A 20,608-nucleotide genomic window follows, 5' to 3' on the forward strand; every position below is an offset into this window, starting at 1 on the left:
TAATGCAACATGACATGCAGTAACAACAAACTAACCTACTATGATATGTAGTAACAGTAAACTAATGCAACATAACATATAGTAAAAATAAACTAACCTAGCATGACATGTAGTAACAATAAACTAATGCAACATGATAGGTAGTAACAGTAAACTAATGCAACATGACATATAGTAAAAATAAACTAACCTAGTATGACATGTAGTAACAATAAACTAATGCAACATGATAGATTGTAACAATAAAATAACCTAATATGACGGGTAGTAACAATAAACTTTTTTACTATAATACTGAAATAAACTCTTACAATAAGACCAAACAAACCAATAGAGTCTTATAATATTACTGATGGTAACAAAAGATTAAAAATATTTGAAAAATCATCATATCTATTATAAATTTCTCACAAGTCATCAACTTTTAACATAAAATGAGAAAAAATGAATTTGTTTATAAAGAGGCAACACTTCGTTTATGTAACTTTTACTTAAATGGATGCAGACTTTTACTACTTTTTACTTTATAACTTTCTGAATCTGTGTAATTATGTTCATTAGACAGAATTATAGCACTTTTAAAAAACAGTTTTGTGACACACCCATTGAAAATAAGTACAATGGGTGAACTTACCACCCACTTGCTTCAACTGGACATTTGAGAAGTCACATATAACATCAGGTAACTGGTACCGTCTTGCATCTCCGATCTCATACACAAGTTGCTCAGCAACAGTTGCTGTTGTAACCAGTCCACCAGTACCAGGAGGCTTGGTAACAATAAACCTTCCATCTTCACTACAATCAACAATTGGAAATCCCATGTTTTCCCTGGAAAATAGAATGTTAATTAAACATTAAAGTAAATGAGTTTTTTATGTTATGCATTGTTAACTGCTTATATCAGGTTCTACCACTATAATGACCAAACAAAATTCTCTTAAACTACTTTGTTGCCTTACAACCTAAAAGGCCTGATGATAGAACTCAACACAACAAAAAATGAAGATATGCACATCTTTATTGTATTTACATGGCTAATATATCTATAATATACAAAAATCCTAAAAGGTCTAGTGATAGAACTCAATACATTAAAATAATGAAATGTGTACATCTTTATTGTTGTATTTACATCTGCAAAACACAAAAATTATGTGAGAAAAAAACATAAAAATTTTTAAAAAGCAGCATTATGTACCTTTCAACAAAGAATTACATCTGATGAAAGCCTTTTTAAACTGGTTATATGTTTTAATATATTTTAAGATTGTAGCTTTCTGATTGCACTGAATAAATTAAATAACTGAAATCTAAAAACAACATCACCACTGCCCCAGTAACCAACACTAAATTGTCATTACTGCCCCAGTGACTGACACTACACTAACAGTGTTACTACTGCCCCAGTGTACAACACTACACTAACAGTGTTACTATTGTCCCAGTGTACAACACTACACTAACAGTGTTACTACTGCCCCAGTGTACAACACTACACTAACAGTGTTACTACTGCCCCAGTGTACAACACTACACTAACAGTGTTACTATTGTCCCAGTGTACAACACTACACTAACAGTGTTACTACTGCCCCAGTGTACAACTACACTACACTGTGTTACTACTGTGTTACTACTGCTACTGCCCAACACTACACTAACAGTGTTACTACTGCCCCAGTGTACAACACTACACTGACAGTGTTACTACTGCCCCAGTGTACAGCACTACACTGACAGTGTCACTACTGCCCCAGTGTACAGCAACACACTAACAGTGTTACTACTGCCCCAGTGAACAGCACTACACTAACAGTGTTACTACTGCCCCAGTGTACAGCACTACACTAATAGTGTTACTACTGCCCCAGTGTACAGCACTACACTAACAGTGTTACTACTGCCCCAGTGTACAGCACTACACTAACAGTGTTACTACTGCCCCAGTGTACAGCACTACACTAACAGTGTTACTACTGCCCCAGTGTACAGCACTACACTAACAGTGTTACTACTGCACCAGTGACTCACACCAAACTAACATTATCACTACTGCCACAATTTTCACTATACTGGTACTCCCTAGTGTGGCCCCAACAAAAAGTTTCTCCAAGATTCAGAACTAAAACTGATAAGTGTCAAGGGTCTCTCATGCTCCACTTGATGGAGGGGTGAATTCACATAAAGTAGACTCAGAGAAAATGCCTGGATACCCATCAGTCCAGAAAAGATTTTTACTCTGACCAGTGCAATGGGTGACTGTGAAAGTCTATTTTTAAAAGTCAGAAAAGGGACAGAACACCTCCCTGGTGCTGAATCGTTTCATGAGAGTCTGTGGGATAGGTTCAGCCAGGATCAGACAATTGAGTAAATATGTACACGCACATATGTTCAACACAGATACTTTGCCACTTTATCTCACAGTGACTAGATGGTAATAGTGCTTTCCCTTATTCTGGTTCAATGACGGTTTTGGAAGAATGTACTCTGGAAGGCAACACTAACCACCTGGTGGGTTCCTATGAAATGAAAAAGAAAATCTAAAAAATAGTCTTTATGTATTATTATCAAAAGAGAAGATAACTGTGTGGAGTGTGTCGACACACTCACCAGGTGGAGTTTGTCCTAGTAATGAAGGCAATACACCCACCTAGTAATGGTAGAAGGAGATAGGTCCTTGAAAAAAGATGAGCAGCAAGGTAAGGACAGGTCAAGACAGGGATCTCAACAGAAGCATATGAAAAGGCTACTGAACAGTCCAATGGGATACAAGAGCTGAAACAGGTCTGAACAATCTAATAAGGCTATATGAAGAATGAAGAGAGTAAACCTCTCATGTGAGCAGTGGCTGAGAAAGGAAAGATTAGTCCAGGAATAGAAGTACAGTGGAAGATGAACATCCAATCAACAGTAATCACACTCAAGAAGGAGGAGGAAAAAAACAGCAGAACTAGTTGGTACAAAAGGCAGGAAATCAATGGTTCAAATGGGAGAAGTAAAAAATTCTGGAAAGCTTCAATAAGGTCTCAGTTAGATATAAAAGTTGAGTGAAAAGGACAGAGGAAGGAACAGTTTGAGGCAGCAATGAATGTCTCATACCACAGATAATACCTTCTGACATTTAGTAAAACCACAGACTGAAAAGCTATTGATGAACAGTCAGGTAAAAAAGGACAGAGAGGTGGTTTACAGTATGAAAAAAGAGTTGCAGAAGGACCTGCTACAATCATTGATAAACAAAGAAAGTGGTGTGTCAAGTACCCAGTTTTTAATGGTAGTGTTTGTTGAGGTTAAATCTCTATTTAGAAACTAACATAACCGATGCTGTGGTTATACTGAATCTATATTTTGAATTGTATGTTAATTCCATAAGAAAATTCTGGAATGTATGAATCATTAATACCTATATGTTCATATTTTAATTGTTTTATATGGTTCTTTAGATAATAACCAAAAAAGACGTTTCTTATTAAATGAATTAAAATAATTTTATTAAACAAAAATTATCCAGAGGGCCTACTGACAGTAGCATTTTCATACCAAATTATGGTGTAATGTAAATAATAGCCATTCAGAAGTGTTGTCAGTCACTACTAGGTTTTCTCTATTGTTGACTTATAATATTAAAGAATACAATATGTTTGGAATGCCTAACATACCTTTAGAATTATAAGTTGAGCCAGATGTTCTACTCGTGAAGTATCACAAGCTACTGAAATATAATTTCATAACATTATCAACGTTGGAAGCTATGCCTTTGACTGATACAACACTTCTGAATCAGGTGTTTTGAATATGTGGCCAGGAATGTTTACAAGTTTTGAATAATGAAGTTCATTCAACTTCATAGAATTTAAATCAGACACTTGTGTCTGTCTGCCATTTTTGTAAAAAACCTGGTCATGTTATGTTTAACTGTTGGATTTTGAAAAGGGAAAAAAGAAAAGGAGGCAACACCTATTGTGTTCTTGTCCATATATGGACGTAGTTTCATCCAGTTACCTGATATTGTTGATTCAGCCACTGGTATAAAGGCTAAAGTAGTCAGGGAAGAATTTAAATCTTTTGTGTCTTTAACAAATGATGCTACCAATTCCATAACCATGTATGTTCAGTGTGATACTGGGGTGACCCAATCATTGCTGTTAGAAGGTATATAACCTTTATATTCAAGTTCTGCTACTGGTGAGTCTGTTATTGGTCAAGGTATTGATGGCAGCTTTGTTCATGTTCCTCTTCATGATGTGTATTTGACATCTGGTGACCAGATATGTTATAGCATGCAGGTTAAGAAGAGAAGACATGAGAAAGGACTAAGATCCTAGCATAAGTGACCCCTTCAAGTGAGTAGCCACAGAAAATAAAGAAAATTGGGTAGCCACAGAATTGGAGTGTGTGGAAATTACTGACAATAAGAGTCCAGTAGAGGGAAAATGAGGATAAAAAGGTCTGTAATCCAGAATGGGGAGGATAAGAGTAGACAGCTCAAGATGAAAAATAAAAGGTAGTAATAAAAGGTAAGGTTGCAACATAAGGAAAACAAAACTGGGAAAATAATGAAGACAGAAGCCATATAATGGAATGAAATAAAAATCTTACAACCTAAGCACTTTTGAAAGGTGAATATTTTTTCTTCAGGATCAAACTGGAATTGGTTTGTCAGTTTGCCCCTGAAGAAGAAAAGGTCCACCTTTTCGAAAGAGCTCAGATTGTGGGTTTTTTATTTCATTTCTATCAAAACTTCTTGAACCTAAGTGTTTCTCTCACATCATGAAGGCATATAATATCAGTCCAGGATACCAGGGAGAAAGGAATCCCATAGATGGCAGCCAAACAAAGCATGAGTACATAACAAGTTAAGTAAAAGTACAGTAGAGAGGAATATCTAGATGGTGCTAAATGACATAAATTATTGATGTAGTTATATGAAGTCATGCTCAACTCTTTACCACTGAGAATGAAGTCAGAACACTGAAACTTGTAGTCTTGTTTCATTGTACAATTATTTGTATTTGCAATTAATTATTAATGTCCAACTTATTTGTTAATTCATAAAGCATGCTTTGATTGTTAAAATTTACAAGTTTGATAAGGTTTAAGTTTTTGTGCAGAGCTATAACAAGAAATAAATGTACATAGCTGTTCCTAATTCTCAATTAAGAAGACTAGAAAAATAAAAGTTAGTCAACAGTTCAAACCACCTACTCTTGGACCACTTTTGTCTGACTAAATCATGAAATTTGGCCATTATTCTCACAGCACACCCATAACCCCAAATACTGAAGGATGTTTTTGCAATAACAGAATGGAAACCACAAACATTTGTATTCACTGTCTAGGCATACTAACTATTAGACCATTTTTAATCTGATTTAACATGGTTCAATACAATAGAATGTATTGGGTTTCAAACAGTAAACGCTTGTAGATGTTGGTATAATAGAAACAATTAGCCACTGTAAAACAAAATTACCATAAATATATTTGTTCTTTATAATCCAAACAACTTGTGTCAATTCTTTAAATATTTCCATCTCTCAGAAAACAAGACATGGTCAAAAACTAAAACACTTTGTCATTCTTGTTAAACTATTTTGATAACTGTAGAAGGTACTTTATTACCATCCAGGCACTTCTTCCCAGTCAGTAAAGATCCCTCCTGTAACTTGAGCACCACATTCTATCAAGTGACCAGCAAGGCTGTCAAAAAATATTGAAAAGAAATCTAATTACAAAAGTGTGTATACATCACTAATGAATACATAAGAACATTTGTAAGTAGACAAAATTTACAACTACAAGATAAGCAGAAATTTACCTGGTGAATCAACTTGATTGATCTGTATCATCTCTTTATACTTTGGCTTAAGTTACCCACAGCTTTTGTATAGACATTTTACAGTTAAAGAACAAGATTGTTTAACTTTATCATACATGGTTAATAGCTCTGTTAAAATTATTATTTATTTCAAACTATTGTTAAAGTCACACATTATCATAATTCAAGTTTAGTTCAGGAATGGTGAAAAAAAATGCATCTTTTCATAACTTTGACTATCAGTCCCTAAACATCAGTAAAAGTTAAAAACAATGTATGCATTTCCTATGCCTAGTAAATGGAACATCGTTGTTATTTGGATAAAATGGAGTATTTGAATGCATGAAATAAACTTATCAAATTTAATTAACATCTTAAAAAGACATTAAAGAAACATAACTTTTTTTTATCTCAGACACATTATTCGGCAATTTGACCATCAAGAAGTAATCAGAAGTTACAGTAGAGCAAGAGCAGGTTATTTAGAAGGATGAAATTAAAAATTTAGTTGTGTTTATGCATCAGTTTTAATATTTTAATATTAAACAATATAGTCTAATGCTGAACTAATTGTTAACAATTCAAATGAGTTACATAATCTAAGATGTGTATTTTTCAAGTTAGTAAATACTGTAATCCAGAAAGAACGTTTTTTATTTCATGATTAGATCAATGATGGAGCTGTAGATAAATTCAGCTAATCTTCTTCTTCATTTTCAAGTAAAACAGTCGTTCAAAGATTGAATACCGTCTTTTTAGAATTGTTTTGTTATCATAAGGGTATGGATAAAATTTTGCTAGTTTCAAGAACACACTATATACTCCTCAGTTTTTGGCATATTTAAATAGCATAATGGATTACTTTCACTGTTGAAAACCAGCAACATCATAAGGTTACAGTTTTTAGATAATTCATAACTGTGATTGTCATGTCAAACCTGAAGTTTACGACAAAAGCATTAATATGCTTGTATTTTAGCTTCACAAGATATGTATCAATTTTGTTTAAAAGACAATCAAAATCAGAGTTCATTATGCATCTATGGATTTTTGCATAAAGTTTGAGAAAATCAAGAGTTTTTGATGCAAGAATGGTTTTCCTATCTAATTAACCTTTCTCTACAGGCTTGACATAACATACACAAGTTTGTCTACACATTTGAACACATTAAATATTTATCCTATAACTTTTGATAGAACATCTTCACAAAATTTGGTAGACTTTTAGTAAAGATTACAAGTATTTTGTATTTAAAAAAATCAGATTTCTTAATGAAATATTTTTACTGAAGATTTCTTTGTGAAGATAGTGTTTCATTACTAGTCTGAGTGCAAAGTGATAATAATTGAAAATCAATTTTTGTCCATACAATTTAAAATACTATTTGTGTAGTCTCTCAATCCTCCTCAATACATTTCACGTTTGTTTCCTCATTGAAGTTATATTTTATGTCATTTTCTCTATGTTGGGTCTGTCACTTGACCAACCTTATAACTATCGTAACAAAATTAGAAAATAAGTATAAATTATGTTTTGTTCACACTAGAACGACCACACATTATAACACAAAAATACAAATGTTTAATCTAAGTATCTTAAGTCTTATAACACTATATATTTATTATTTTTTTATTATATTGACCTTTCAGTCATGTCTACCTAAGATTGCATAGCTTGCACTAACATGGTGCATGTGCACTCATGTTATGTATCCAGTAATATAAAACTGACCTTTAGTCTTCCCTATCTTGGCTGTGTTTTAGTGGACTAGTATTTTGTAATATACGGTTATATTTCAATTATTATACATTATATATATGAATATAGATTATTACTATTTAGAAGTAAATTATTAAACTTATTTTTCTTAAAATATAGATCAATAAATCAAGAAGTAAAGCAAACAATTATCTCTTCTCATCTTTACTCAGATGCTGCTGGACATAGATTGCTAAGTCTTTTAAAATTTTGCACATGAAGGATATCAAAAAAAAAAAAATCGGTCTTATATATACAGTTGAATAACCAAAAACATCATAAATAACTACAATGACACCATAGAATTACACTGTAATTTATTAAACTTAGTAACTAAGATGTATTTAGATATTAAAAAATATGAAACTTCAAGCAAACTAAAGACACAACCTATGTCCTTGAAATATTGGATTGAAAGAATGTGGTAAATTTTTCAGATTAAACAAAATGGCTAAGAAAATCAGTCTTGGCATTCTAAGCTGTTGATTGGTTATTCATATGACCTATACTATAGTAAGAGTGTTGATTGGTTATTCATATGACCTATACTATAGTAAGAGTGTTGATGGGTTATTCATATGACCTATACTATAGTAAGAGTGTATAAAGGGCCATTTCAAGAAATGAAAAGAGTAAAACAGGGTCACAGTGTTTGATTCAGCACATAAGACATATGTCAGCAAAATAAAAATATGAGGTTCTTATTTTATATTCCAGCTTGTCAGTATAAGTAATCTGAGTTCCTGACTTTTAGGAAACTATAAACTTGGCATTTTGACAACACAAACTTTTGATCTTAAACAGTGCTGCATTCAACATACCACATGACTCACTAAAATGTATATTTAGATGTGTTATTTCAATACTTACTTTTGAATTAAGAAATTAACTCACATGGAATATTAAAGTTTAAATTATAATCTATAATTTAATTCCAAACTTATCAGCAAATTCATAAAATGGTAGTTCAATAAAATTTTTGAATGCAAGTCAACAAACAAGATGACACGGCTTTTGATCCAACTCATTGCAAAAAGGGTTAATTGATAGAATAATTCATGACTATTTGATCAAACAAAATGTCACAAATCTATCAACGTGTAAATCTGAATAGTGTACAGTTTTATACTTTATCATATATTGATAAACTTTTAGTTGTGAACTAATTTAGTAAACTTACCTTCCTGAAGCTAAAGCATTTAATTCATTAGACTTCCACTTGAACTGAAACAGAAAAACATAGATAAAGGTGTTAAGAAACAATGATCAAAAAAGAATTGTTGACATGTTTAGTTGTCAATTCTTTACACGTCCTTCAATTTTCTGTAACAACACATTTTAAACTTTAAATTAGGGTTCATAATCCTGAACCCTGATTAGAGGAACACATACTAAACTTTAAATTAAGGTTCATTATTACAGTATCCTGATTGGAGTAATACATACTAAACTTTAAACTAAGGTTCATTAATGGTGGCTCTTAATTCACGAATGATTATGAGTAGAGACATCATTAATGCTAAGAACAGTGAACTTGAATATCAACTACAAACACGAACATAAAAACAAAAAATGTTTACACAAACTGAATGGTAACATAGTAAGCTGAATGTTTTGTACTATTGGGTGTTCGAAAACTAATTTCTATATTTTGTTTGTAACACAATAAAACAATGGCTTGGGGAAAATGTAAACAGTTTCTCAAGGGAATCTGTATTTCTTTATTAATGTATGTGAAGTTTTCTGTATTCAGTTTTTCATGTTAACAGTTTCTTTAAACTGAATTTAGACACTATAACCCTGTTGAGGTAGAAGTATCTGTAAAGCTGCAGCTACACAGAAAACACCTATACAAACCCAACAAAGCAGTCGACATGTTTAGCACTTCGTTCACATGACAGATAAATTAAAACGTCTGATAACTGGATTATGATCCATCTTAACAAAGTGTCCCTCCTTTCACAATCACATTAACATGAAAACTAAACCATGAAAACTAACTGACTGAGTGCATTAAAGGTCCAAGAGCTAAGGCACTGTCCACACACCTCCCAGTTATCACAATGTCTGCCCCATGTTCCAAAGCTTGGGCTACAGGTCCAGCACTGAAATGTAACATAATAGCTCAACACAATAGTATGGTAAAGTGACAAAAATAATTCATACACATAAATATAAAAACTTATAAAAGTACACAGAAGCTTTTAAACAGCTGTTTTTAATGGATTGGATAAACCTTCACTTCACATTACATGTAATGTTTAATTTCTTGTAACATTCTATAAATTCTGAACATGGTTACATCTGGTTTTCCTTACTTCTCTTACTAAAACAGTTAAAGTTAATCCAAAAGAAAATTAAGTGGAAATTATTGTGTCATTTGTGACACATTTTTCACTGTTAGCCCAATCAGATTTTGCACAATTTTTACTGTTGAATTAAACAAATGTTACATGATTTTAACTGTTGTATCAACAAATGTGACACATTTCTTATTGATGGACAAAGCAAATGTTAGTTATTTCTCACTGTTGGACTAAAAGTATGTTTTTCATTTCTAACAAGATTTTTACACTATCTATGACTGGAATAAATTCATTAAAATATACACACTACATGAATATATTTTTACAAAGTTTAATTTGAGATATATTTGGTAAAGTTTTCCTTTTTTCTGGGAACTAAACAGATACAGTCATGTTGAAACACTGAACAAATAATTACCCCAAGTAGGCATTCATACTGTGAAGATTTTTTGGAAGTGGGATTTCTTCACTTATCTCGGTAATTCCTTCTCTTAGCAGTTCTTCTTTCTGCATAATGATAACAGTAGCAGTTCATGTATAAAACAAACTTACTGCAACAGTTATTCTAAATAACAGTACATGTTTAATGTTTATCATGTATAAGAAAATACAATTCATGACATGAACCTGAACTACTTTTCAAAGGCTCTTTACCGTGAAATTAAACAAGAAAAAGTAAAGTAAGAGAAAGTCATGTATCTCAGTGTGGTTAACCCCTTCCCCCAGCATAACATCCACCCAACCTGAGAATAACATTAAAAATATAGTGCTTTGCACACACATACTTATCAAATTCAAACAACTTTATACCTGGACTTTCGAACAATTCAAACTACTGAAGTGTTTTGATTACGAACTAATGTTTCAGTTTTTGTCACAGTTTAGTGAGCTATTCTCACCTTTCTTTTTAATTCTTTGATTGGTTTGTTTGATTCTTTAGAAGTGCTCATACATGCAGCTTTACATAAAATAGAATTTCACTTAATACATAGTTTGTTACTTTTTCCTTTCCTATTATAAAATCCTATTATTTTAAGGTAATAAAAAATATTTTCCCACAAACCTTGTCCATTAAGTCATCTCCAGTAATCACAGCAACCTTTAGATCCACTCCTGCCTTCTTGATCACTTGCTGAAGGGCTGAAGCACAGCTAAAAGGGTTAATTCCTCCAGCATTACTGACAACTCGAATTCCTCGTCTTTTAATTTCATTAATATTTGGTTTGAGTGCAGAGTGTACAAAATCAGGGGTAAATCCAAGATCCTGGAAAAGGGCTGAGACTAAACTTTGGTTATTTCAATAAAAGTACTTAATGTTTGTTCTTGATCAAAAGGGGAGAAAATGCTTACGAACATTCCATACTACAAGATACAGTAGATATAATGTATGGCTTAATTTCTAGTGACTTTTAAAATAATTTAATTATTTTAAACATTTATTAAGAGGTACAAAACATCCTCAAAGTTAAAACTAATGAACTTTAAATCAACAGTTTTCAGTTAATGAGTTTGAATGCAACATTTATACAATTCTCAAAAAAACATAAATATATAAATATAGAACTGTCAACTTGCTCTATAATATGCTATATCACAAAGCAAATTCTAGTTCTAGTTTTTCTATTCCCTCCAATTCTCACTATAAAACAAGAAAAATCATCAGAATACTTAATGAGAGAGAACGTCACAATGTAAATCTCTTGATTATTTCACAATCTCATTTCTTACTGCAAGCAGTTGGCACCTGAGAGCTGAACCTGTATTAATTACTAGTGTTCACCCTCCTAAACTCAAGACGACTTTTATTCTGACTTTACCCATTTCCTGTCTTGCTTTTATTCAGTTTATCCTAATATCTTTGTTTCTACTATTAATCTACTGTTTCTCCTTTTAATATCTTAATTTCTACTCATAATCTAGTGTTTTATCTTTCTAATATTTTAACACTCCTACGAAAAGACGTTTCTAGTCCTGATTTCTCCAAGCCCGTTCCCCTGGCTGTGGTTTCGCTAGATAGTAGATAGGGACAGTGGGAATCTCGTTAATCCATTCATTAATGGATTTAAATGGCAATTTCATTTAAATACAAAATTATTAGCCTAATATTAATAACCTTTCAAGTTGCTCTGGGGCCTATTAGGCCCCACTTTTCGTAGGAGTGTTAAAATTTCTACTCATAATCTACTGTTTTATCATTCTAATATCTTAATTTCTACTTCTAATCTAGTGTTTTCTCCTTCGATATCCTAATTTCTACTCATAATCTTCTGTTTTCACTTTCTAATATCTTAATTTCTACTTCTAATCTACTGTTTTTACTTTCTAATATCTTAATTCCTACTTCTAATCTACTGTTTCCTCCTTCGATATCCTACTTTCTACTCATAATCTTCTGTTTTCACTTTCTAATATCATAATTCCTACTTCTAATCTAATGTTTTCTCCTTCAATATTCTACTTTCTACTCATAATCTTCTGTTTTATCTTTCTAAATCTTAATTTCATTTCTAATCCACTCTTTTCTCCTTCTAATATCTTTGTTTCTACTGATAACCCACTGTTTTCTCCCTTTAACATCTTAATTTCTGTTCCTAGTACAAACTTCCCAAAAGCTATTTCTAACTTATTTCCAAGCAATCAAGCTTTGACAGTGTAACATACTATATCCAAGCTTCCTTGAGTTACAATCAATCTCACTATTCTCACACTTTAATCAGTTACAGGTGCCAACTATCACACCCTATAAACTCTCTCCCTGAAGTTTCCTACACTGAAAATGTATTTTGACAGGTACTTATTTCTGTTTCTGTGTAGCCCTCTCTATTTACAAATAATGTTTTGCATGCTACATGTGTTTTACTTCCATGCAACCCTAACATGATAATTATTATACAACAAACCTTCACTAATAGTAGTACCACAGCACACCCACATGACTTATGTGACTACTTCAGTGTTATTCTACCTAGCTATCACATCAAGTTTAGGCAGAAACCTAAACATAGGTGGACAGCAGGAAGAAGGGTGGAAAGTGTGAGCAGAAGTAAGTAACCTTTCCAAAATATATTTTAAGCATATATAAAAAATTTATAACTTCTGACAAGGTACCTTCCTTCTGCACACATCCTTCTCACATTGAATAGTTAGAATACTGGTGTGAGGGAGAAAGTTGAAGTATGCTTAAAAAATGTCTGAAAGAGGCTTATACGTGAAAGACAGCACTGCTTTTGTACCAGGTATACTCTTCACCCAAATGTGGAAATGGTGTGACAGACTTGGATGGAAGATTGAGAGAAGTTCATCTCAGAAAAGAGGAAAACAACTAAACAGTGACCATAACCACAATATATTGTAATTTCAGTTCCCTGATGAACAAAATGTGCCACAAGATGTAGAGTGGCTAGAGTATGAAGGGCCATAAACAGTAAGATAACTGCATCCAAAACTTAACCTTTGGGAGCCATCATCCATGCAGGGGTAAGATGAGGATCATACCATTGGGAAGTCAACTACAATCCAAAAGCAAGGTAAGCAATACTGGAAGAAAGTAAGGTGGACTATAGCTCCCAGGGGTTCTCACAAACAAGATAAATCATAAAAACTATAAATTATAAAGAATTATAAAAATGAATTAGTTGATATAATGTAAACTTCAGAAAGTGTGTTGGGTAAAAAACATCTGTGTAAGATTTTATTGTTGAAAAACAAAATTTTTAATCTAATTATCAATTTACTTATAAGATGAGCTACAAGTTAACTGAAAATAACACACTTCTTAAGCCTAACTGAACTCTGCAGGATAAAGTATATGACTAAGCTCCAATTTAAATACTTTAACCTAACAATAACCTAATAATAATGGTAGAAAGGGAGTCACATGGGTGTGTGGCACTGCTATTGGCGGAGGTTTGCCTATTGATAATCTGTATGTGAGAATGAGTTAAACCATGTGAATTGATGGGTATGTGGTATTAAAAGGCTTATGTTGTATGAAAAAAATTTTGAAAATAGAGGACAGCACTTGTCTTCATTTTCAGTTATCAATCTATTCACCAATACCTGTATATTTAATTAAAACACCTTTACAAATTCTCACTGTATATTTCTTTTCTATGGAACATAAAAACTTACGGGTGACTTTTGTTTGGCAGCTGCTAATAAAGACATTGTGATCTCTGACAAATAATCAAAGACCAAGAAATCCAATTTCCCATGGTGAACTAACTGGGGCACTGTAAATAAAGTGAAAGAACATTACTTCTATCATAAAGTAACAATTGGGTTATAGCCATGCATTCAATTTACCTAACTCCACACACAGAAATCAAGTTCACTTTATTAGTCATTTAAAACAATATAATTGTACTTCTTAAGAAGTCTATAAATAAGTTTTCTATTCATCTGTTTTTCCTAATGCCCAATCATATCGAACCATAGCTCTTAAGCTTTTCAATTCTGTATTGTTTTCTAACAGGTTTCATTAGAACAATGATAATTCTCTTTCCTTCATCATCAAAAGCTTGAAAGAATTCTTGAAGTTATTTGTATAATCCACTTCATCAGATGCACATGTATATAAAAAATTTAAAATTATGTGAAACTGACTGGAAAAGAAGTGTGCTGGATGGCTGGCTTTTGGAATGAATTACCTTCAGTGGTAGTGGAACCAGAAAAATTTAACCAAGTTCAAGTAAAATGATTAGATAAATTCATAAGTATTAAGAGGAAGTTATAGCTGGGAGCTGGAAGAAATATCCTTGATGTGCTAATAAGTTCCTTGAAAATTTTATGAAGTTATATAATTATAAACCATTTTGAAATTAATATAGATTGAATCAAGAAATGTTTAAAAGTATAAATACACTATCAGGCAAGGTATTCTAACTGTTAATACACCCCTTGTGGAAAGAGGTCAAACATCATAAATGAGGTTTGAAACATGGCTTTGCTGGTTTTACATAAGGTAACAGTAATCTTCTTTTTGTTAAGTTGTATGGCTAAGTTCTGGGTAACAGAGAAACATTTATAAAGTGGCCACATCTTTTGAATTCTTAACAAATAAACTACAGGGACACTGAATAATGAATTATATTTATATGTTATTTTATTTGCTGGATATTTTAACTGTCAGTTTAAATTATACTTTTAATTTTTATAAATTAGATGTCCACTTCTTTTGTAAAAAAAAGATACTTGCGTTAAAGTAAACTTAAAGAAGGTTAGACTTTACACGGGAAGTCATACTTGGCAAGAAAAAAAAAGTGTAAACGTGATTTGTTTATCACCAACCTGCAGTTGCTGTGTCACCCCAAAATCCACTAGCACATCCTATTCTAACCTGTTTACCAACAAACTTTGCGAAAGAACTCATTCTGGATTTTTGAACAGGTTTATTTGTGACGCTGTCACAATCTATAAGTGTTTTACAGGTTATAAAATTATTGGTCAACGAGATTAATATGAATTAACTGCTTGAAAATTACGTGTATATTAGTTATCAAGAAATTCATTTCGCTTCACACTCTCTACTACAAGCATTAATGCGCATGTGCAAAAGCGTAATATCATATGACTGAGAACGGAAATATCCGAATGAGATCGATATCTGTCTGCTGATGGTTCCTGTATATTCATTGTGTGTTTTATTTAGCATAGTATGTTCTTTAATAGTATAACTCTACCTTATAATTAAGTCGACGAAAATTATGTTTTTGAAATATTTCCATTTCTCTCTATATATACTTGCCATTATAGTATTTTGGGAAATAAAACATCATAAATGTTAACGTTCGTGTGTTAGGCTTAAGTTAAAGTTAATCGCTATTTGATTAATTAAGCCACCTGTGGTTAATCGTTTAGGCCTATTTCGAAAATTTGCTGTGTTTGCATAGTAACCCAATAACTACCAGCATAGTGAAAGACCATTGCTGCAACATAAGAAGTTAACTTAGGCCTACTGGCTAAAGTTACACTGTAAGGCAAACTAGAATTCATCTCTACGTAGTATAAACTAAAATTCAGAGAAAATATCTTTGTTAGTCATTAGTGAGTGTAGTTTTTTATTCATACTCGTCTGTTTTTGATCTTTGATAATATGTTCATTTTACGAGATTTTGAATAAATGAGATTTTACTTACGAATTCGCGAATAATAGCTAGGTACCCTACAAAAATACAAACCTCTCAACTCAAAGGAAATGGAGTCAAGTCCAACATCTCCAATGCAAGAAACAGTATATGGGACTAGTAATGATGAAAATCATGTAGTTATGTCTGAAAAGGTTCAAAACCTTGCTGGAAGCATATATCAAGAATTTCAAAAAATGATTGCCAGATATGATGAAGATGTTGTTAAAGAGTTAATGCCACTCGTAGTTAATGTTCTTGAAAGTTTGGATTTAGCATATATGGACATTCAAGAACATGAAGTTGAATTAGAATTACTGAGAGAAGATAATGAACAGTTGGTGACACAGTATGAAAGGGAAAAACAGCTAAGAAAAAGCTCTGAACAGGTAAGAATTTGGTTAGTAGTGGTACACGAAAAACAAAAGGCACATAAGATGTTATTAAAATATTGTTGAAGTGTATTGTTAGTGTTACTGTCTGTGGCAGCTTAGTGACAGTTAAACCCTCATTGGGTTTTAATGATCCAACAGAAAGATAATTTGTTCTGTTCTTTTCCACGAATTGTTATAATGAACCAAAAATTTCTGTTGATTGCACATTTACTATTTAGCACCCAAAATAAAGAAAAAAGACCAGTGATAGTATGTTATCCATTTAATCAATGGAAGCTGAATTTTTATAAAAACATTACAAATGATATAATCTATCTGTCAAGATATACAAGCGTTTAGAAATTTGGTTTAAAAAGATCCTTATTGAAAATGGAGAAAACAGTCAAGATATGATAAAATCAGTTTTTCCAATGAAGAATAGCTTTACTTTAACAAAACTTAGTGAAGACTTAAGGACATATGTGAATGAATATGTGTGATACATGCATGTTTGTGCATTTATATCAAAATATGGCATCCAAGACCACTGAAATTGTCCATCTAGACACACGTTGAAAAACTTGTAAGACCAAGTTAACCCTTTCTCTACAGACTTGGTATAATATACACAAGTTTGTCTACACATTTGAACACATTACGTATTTATCGTATAACTTTTAATACAGAAAGCATATCTTCACAAAATTTGGTAGGCTTTTAATAAAAAATACAAGTATTTTGTATTTAAAAAAATCAGATTTCTTAATGAAATATTTTTACTGAAGATTTGTTTATGAAAACAGTGTTTCATTACTAGCCTGAGTACAAAGGGGTATCCTGTTATGATTAAAAAACTTCTTTCTCCTAAAAATCTCAAATATCATTTGCATAATCTATCAAACCTCCTAAATACATTTCAAACATCTAATCTTAAATAGTGCCAAGTTCAACATATTACATGACTCATTGAAATATATATTTAGATGTATTATTTTAATACTGACAACACAAACATCTAATCTTAACCTGTGCTGCATTCAACGTACCACATGACTCACTAAAATATATATTTAGATGTTATTTTAGTACTTTTAAATTAAGAAATTAACTTATATATAATAGTTTGAATTATAATCAATCATTTGATTTCAAATCTTATTGATACAAATTTATAAAATAGTAGTTTAATAAAATTTTGAATGCAAGTCATCAAGCATGATGACATGGCCTTTGAACCATGACCCATGGTGAAAGGGTTAAAAAGTTTCTAATCTTCAAATTTTTAATTTTTTCTCCTCAACTTTTGAATATTTACATAATTTTGAAGTATGCTTTAAACAAGTCACCAAATGTTATATTGATATATAAAGTGGAAATATTATGAAGAAATAATGATATTACCTTAACTGTAATTAATGTTTTAATTTTACACATGATAGAATGGCTTAACGTCCAGACTTATAAAAATAAATATTTAAATGAAGTTAGATTTTCTGATTACGACTATTTTTGATTCAAGTAATCAAAGTATTACCATTGTGTTTGTTAAGCACAGCTAAATGGTGAACCATCTATGTTCTGCTCACCACAGGTATTGAAACTTGATTTCTAGGGTGTAACTTGTTTTTCTTTAACTTGATTAATGAGCCTAGTAATTATTCAGTTAGTGAAGTGCTGAGCTTTAGTCCCTGATGAATGTATTTCTGTGTGTCACTTTTTCTGCAGCAGTGAATAAAAATGTCTTGGTGAATGTAATGCTGGCATTGGCATTAGAGATAAGCCATCTAACATTTTTTAAATTTACAATGAAGTGGTTTTAAGACACAATGTGACGTTAATAGTTGATAAAGTAAAATTAACGATATATATTAACTGGTCATCACCCAGTGATTTACTGAAAGGTATTGTGGTGGTTGATTGAGAATGTTCCTGTGGATTCTAATGTTTTTGTGTAGTCGATCAAATCCTTCATTGTGTACAGGTGCTCTGTAGCCAAGCCTTATGGTTTCATAGTGTTTTGAACTTTATTTAAGGGTGTACCATGTGAAATTTATTATTTTTATATTATATTCTGATGGAGTTAATTTATGGTTGATATATAGTTTTATGAGTTTTTTGGGTTTTTTCCAGAAACTTTTGGAGTATGAGTGTGCAATAGATGATGATCGTCAGGAACAAATGGGAAAAATTGAAAGTTTAGAATCTATTGTTAGAATGTTAGAATTGAAGGCTAAAAATGTTGGTGATCATGGTAAGGTCTTAACCTTTTTGTTTTGTTAGGTTAAAGTTCACATGTCATGACATGTTGAAGCATTATTTTTTGTTTTGTTAGGTTAAAGTGCACATGTCATGACATTTTGAAGCATTGTGTTTTGTTTTGTTAGGTTAAAGTGCACATGTCATGACATGTTGAAGCATTATTTTTTGTTTTGTTAGGTTAAAGTGCACATGTCATGACATTTTGAAGCATTGTGTTTTGTTTTGTTAGGTTAAAGTGCACGTCATGACATTTTAAAGCATTATTTTCAAAATGTTATTAAATAATATTTTTACTGTTTATGTCAATAAGATTGGCATCCAAACATAGTTTATAATTTAAATTTTGATAAATGTTTTAATTTCTTAATTTAAAAAGAAGTGTAAATAAAAAAAATGTCAGGTATTAGTTTTTGTGTCATGTAACATCCAGTTGTCTTATTGTTCAAGTCTGTTTTAATAGTTGTTCATCATACACATACAAGTATCCATATATAGATATATATTGACAAGCTAAATGTAAAGTAAGAATCTCTCACCTCTTTGATTTTCTCTTTGAGTAAATAGTAACATGTATACTTGTACACATGTAATGTATGGTAGCTAAAAGTGTATACTTTTGTAGGCCTATACATAGTTATACCTAATGTGTTTGTGTTATTTTAATTGTCTAAATTGAAGTAAATTTAAAACTACATTAAAAACTTGACAACTTTAAAGCAAGGGGGGAGGGGTAGTGAGGCTTGGAAATTATGATGTTTATTGGACCAGCACAGGTCTGGATCATATAATAAATGTGTACACACATTCTAATTGCAATTTTATTACTATAGAAAATTCCTTTGTAAGTGTTATAGGAAACATAAGCCACTTAGTCCAATATTGTGTTCTTGGAGCGTGGGCATGTATGACACTTTCTTGTTTTGCACATGCCTTGTTTTCATGGATATCGTATTATGGTTAGCACAAGCAACGACAGTAAGTGATACAAGCTTTATTTGTGGTGAGTTTCAAGTTTTGGTGTTGAAGGTAAAATAAATGCAGAAAATCTATGGGATACATTGAAGAGTTGAAACTCTCAGGGTACGTACCTTGAAACCTCATGATTAAAAATGAAGAATAAGTGACAGAGCTGCTCATTTTATTTCTGATTTTACAAGTTTTCTTCCCATTGTATTTGATGAGTTGTCTACAGGCTAAAGAATCAAGTAATAAACATAATAACAGACAAAATATAGTTTTACTGAGAAAAAGTTATATAGTTAAGAGGTTTCAGAGGTTACATAAATGAAATTTGAGATTTTTGAGACAAAGAAAAGTATTTTTAATCTCAAAGTGAAGAATCTATATTGTCTCATGCAAATATTGATAAAAAACTTCATTAAAAGATTTGATTTTTTGTGCCTTGTAATGTTTACTAAAAGTCTATCAAAGTTTGTAAAGATAGACTTAATATATTAAAAGATATTGTTATGTAAAGTACAATGAGTAGAAATGGTTATGAGGTCAGTCCCATGGATAAAGCTCATGGTGAGAGAGTTAATTAGTAGGGTCTCATATATAATGTACTTTTAATTGTACTACTAACATCTCAAAAATATAAGCGTAAAACATGCATACCTTTTCAGATTTATTATTGTCCTTCATGCATACAGCCATTTATTTTGCAGATGAACATTCCTATAGGGTACTTCCTTCCACTCACAAAATTAGCTCTTCCCATTTGCAAACATTTTTATTACACATTCCACAAGCTTTCTCAACCCCATATTGGAATCAGGTTATTCCAACACGTGTCTCATTTAAATCACAACGCATAACTTTTCCACCAGTAGGAGCTTAGTGCACTTGTGATGCACCTGACTCCCTCTGTGTGCTTCTACTGAACTATCTCTTCAATTTGACATTATTTGCGTCTTTCTTTTTTTGTGTTAATAAGTGCTTTAGATTGACTTAATTATTAAAGT

The 20,608-nt window shown here is 31.7% G+C and overlaps 2 protein-coding genes across 31 annotated transcripts in view; one reads left to right on the forward strand and one right to left on the reverse strand.

Moving 5' to 3' along the window:
- LOC143230179 (uncharacterized) overlaps nucleotides 1-15,436 on the reverse strand; it is a 37,546-nt gene extending 22,110 nt beyond the window's left edge. The window contains exons 1-8 of the mRNA XM_076463296.1: nucleotides 15,176-15,436; nucleotides 14,018-14,118; nucleotides 10,950-11,150; nucleotides 10,305-10,393; nucleotides 9,586-9,685; nucleotides 8,761-8,804; nucleotides 5,626-5,703; nucleotides 635-831 (exon numbers count right to left, since the gene is read on the reverse strand). Of these exons, the coding sequence (XP_076319411.1) occupies nucleotides 635-831; nucleotides 5,626-5,703; nucleotides 8,761-8,804; nucleotides 9,586-9,685; nucleotides 10,305-10,393; nucleotides 10,950-11,150; nucleotides 14,018-14,118; nucleotides 15,176-15,257 (892 nt within the window). The 5' untranslated portion in view covers nucleotides 15,258-15,436. The remainder of the gene's footprint in view (nucleotides 1-634; nucleotides 832-5,625; nucleotides 5,704-8,760; nucleotides 8,805-9,585; nucleotides 9,686-10,304; nucleotides 10,394-10,949; nucleotides 11,151-14,017; nucleotides 14,119-15,175) is intronic.
- Nucleotides 15,418-20,608, forward strand: part of LOC143230176 (C-Jun-amino-terminal kinase-interacting protein 4-like) — a 92,558-nt gene continuing 87,367 nt past the window's right edge. For 13 of the 30 annotated variants that reach the window (XM_076463265.1, XM_076463274.1, XM_076463277.1 and 10 more), the window contains exons 1-3: nucleotides 15,419-15,540; nucleotides 16,041-16,400; nucleotides 18,516-18,636. In XM_076463265.1, the coding sequence (XP_076319380.1) occupies nucleotides 15,502-15,540; nucleotides 16,041-16,400; nucleotides 18,516-18,636 (520 nt within the window). In that variant the 5' untranslated portion in view covers nucleotides 15,419-15,501. Of the gene's footprint in view, nucleotides 15,541-16,040; nucleotides 16,401-18,515; nucleotides 18,637-20,608 lie in introns of all 30 variants that reach the window. The other 17 variants (XM_076463282.1, XM_076463285.1, XM_076463281.1 and 14 more) reach the window with 3 other exon arrangements.

The sequence above is a fragment of the Tachypleus tridentatus genome, chromosome 10, assembly GCF_004210375.1.
Source record: "Tachypleus tridentatus isolate NWPU-2018 chromosome 10, ASM421037v1, whole genome shotgun sequence".
Classification (NCBI taxonomy): Eukaryota; Metazoa; Arthropoda; class Merostomata; order Xiphosura; family Limulidae; genus Tachypleus; species Tachypleus tridentatus.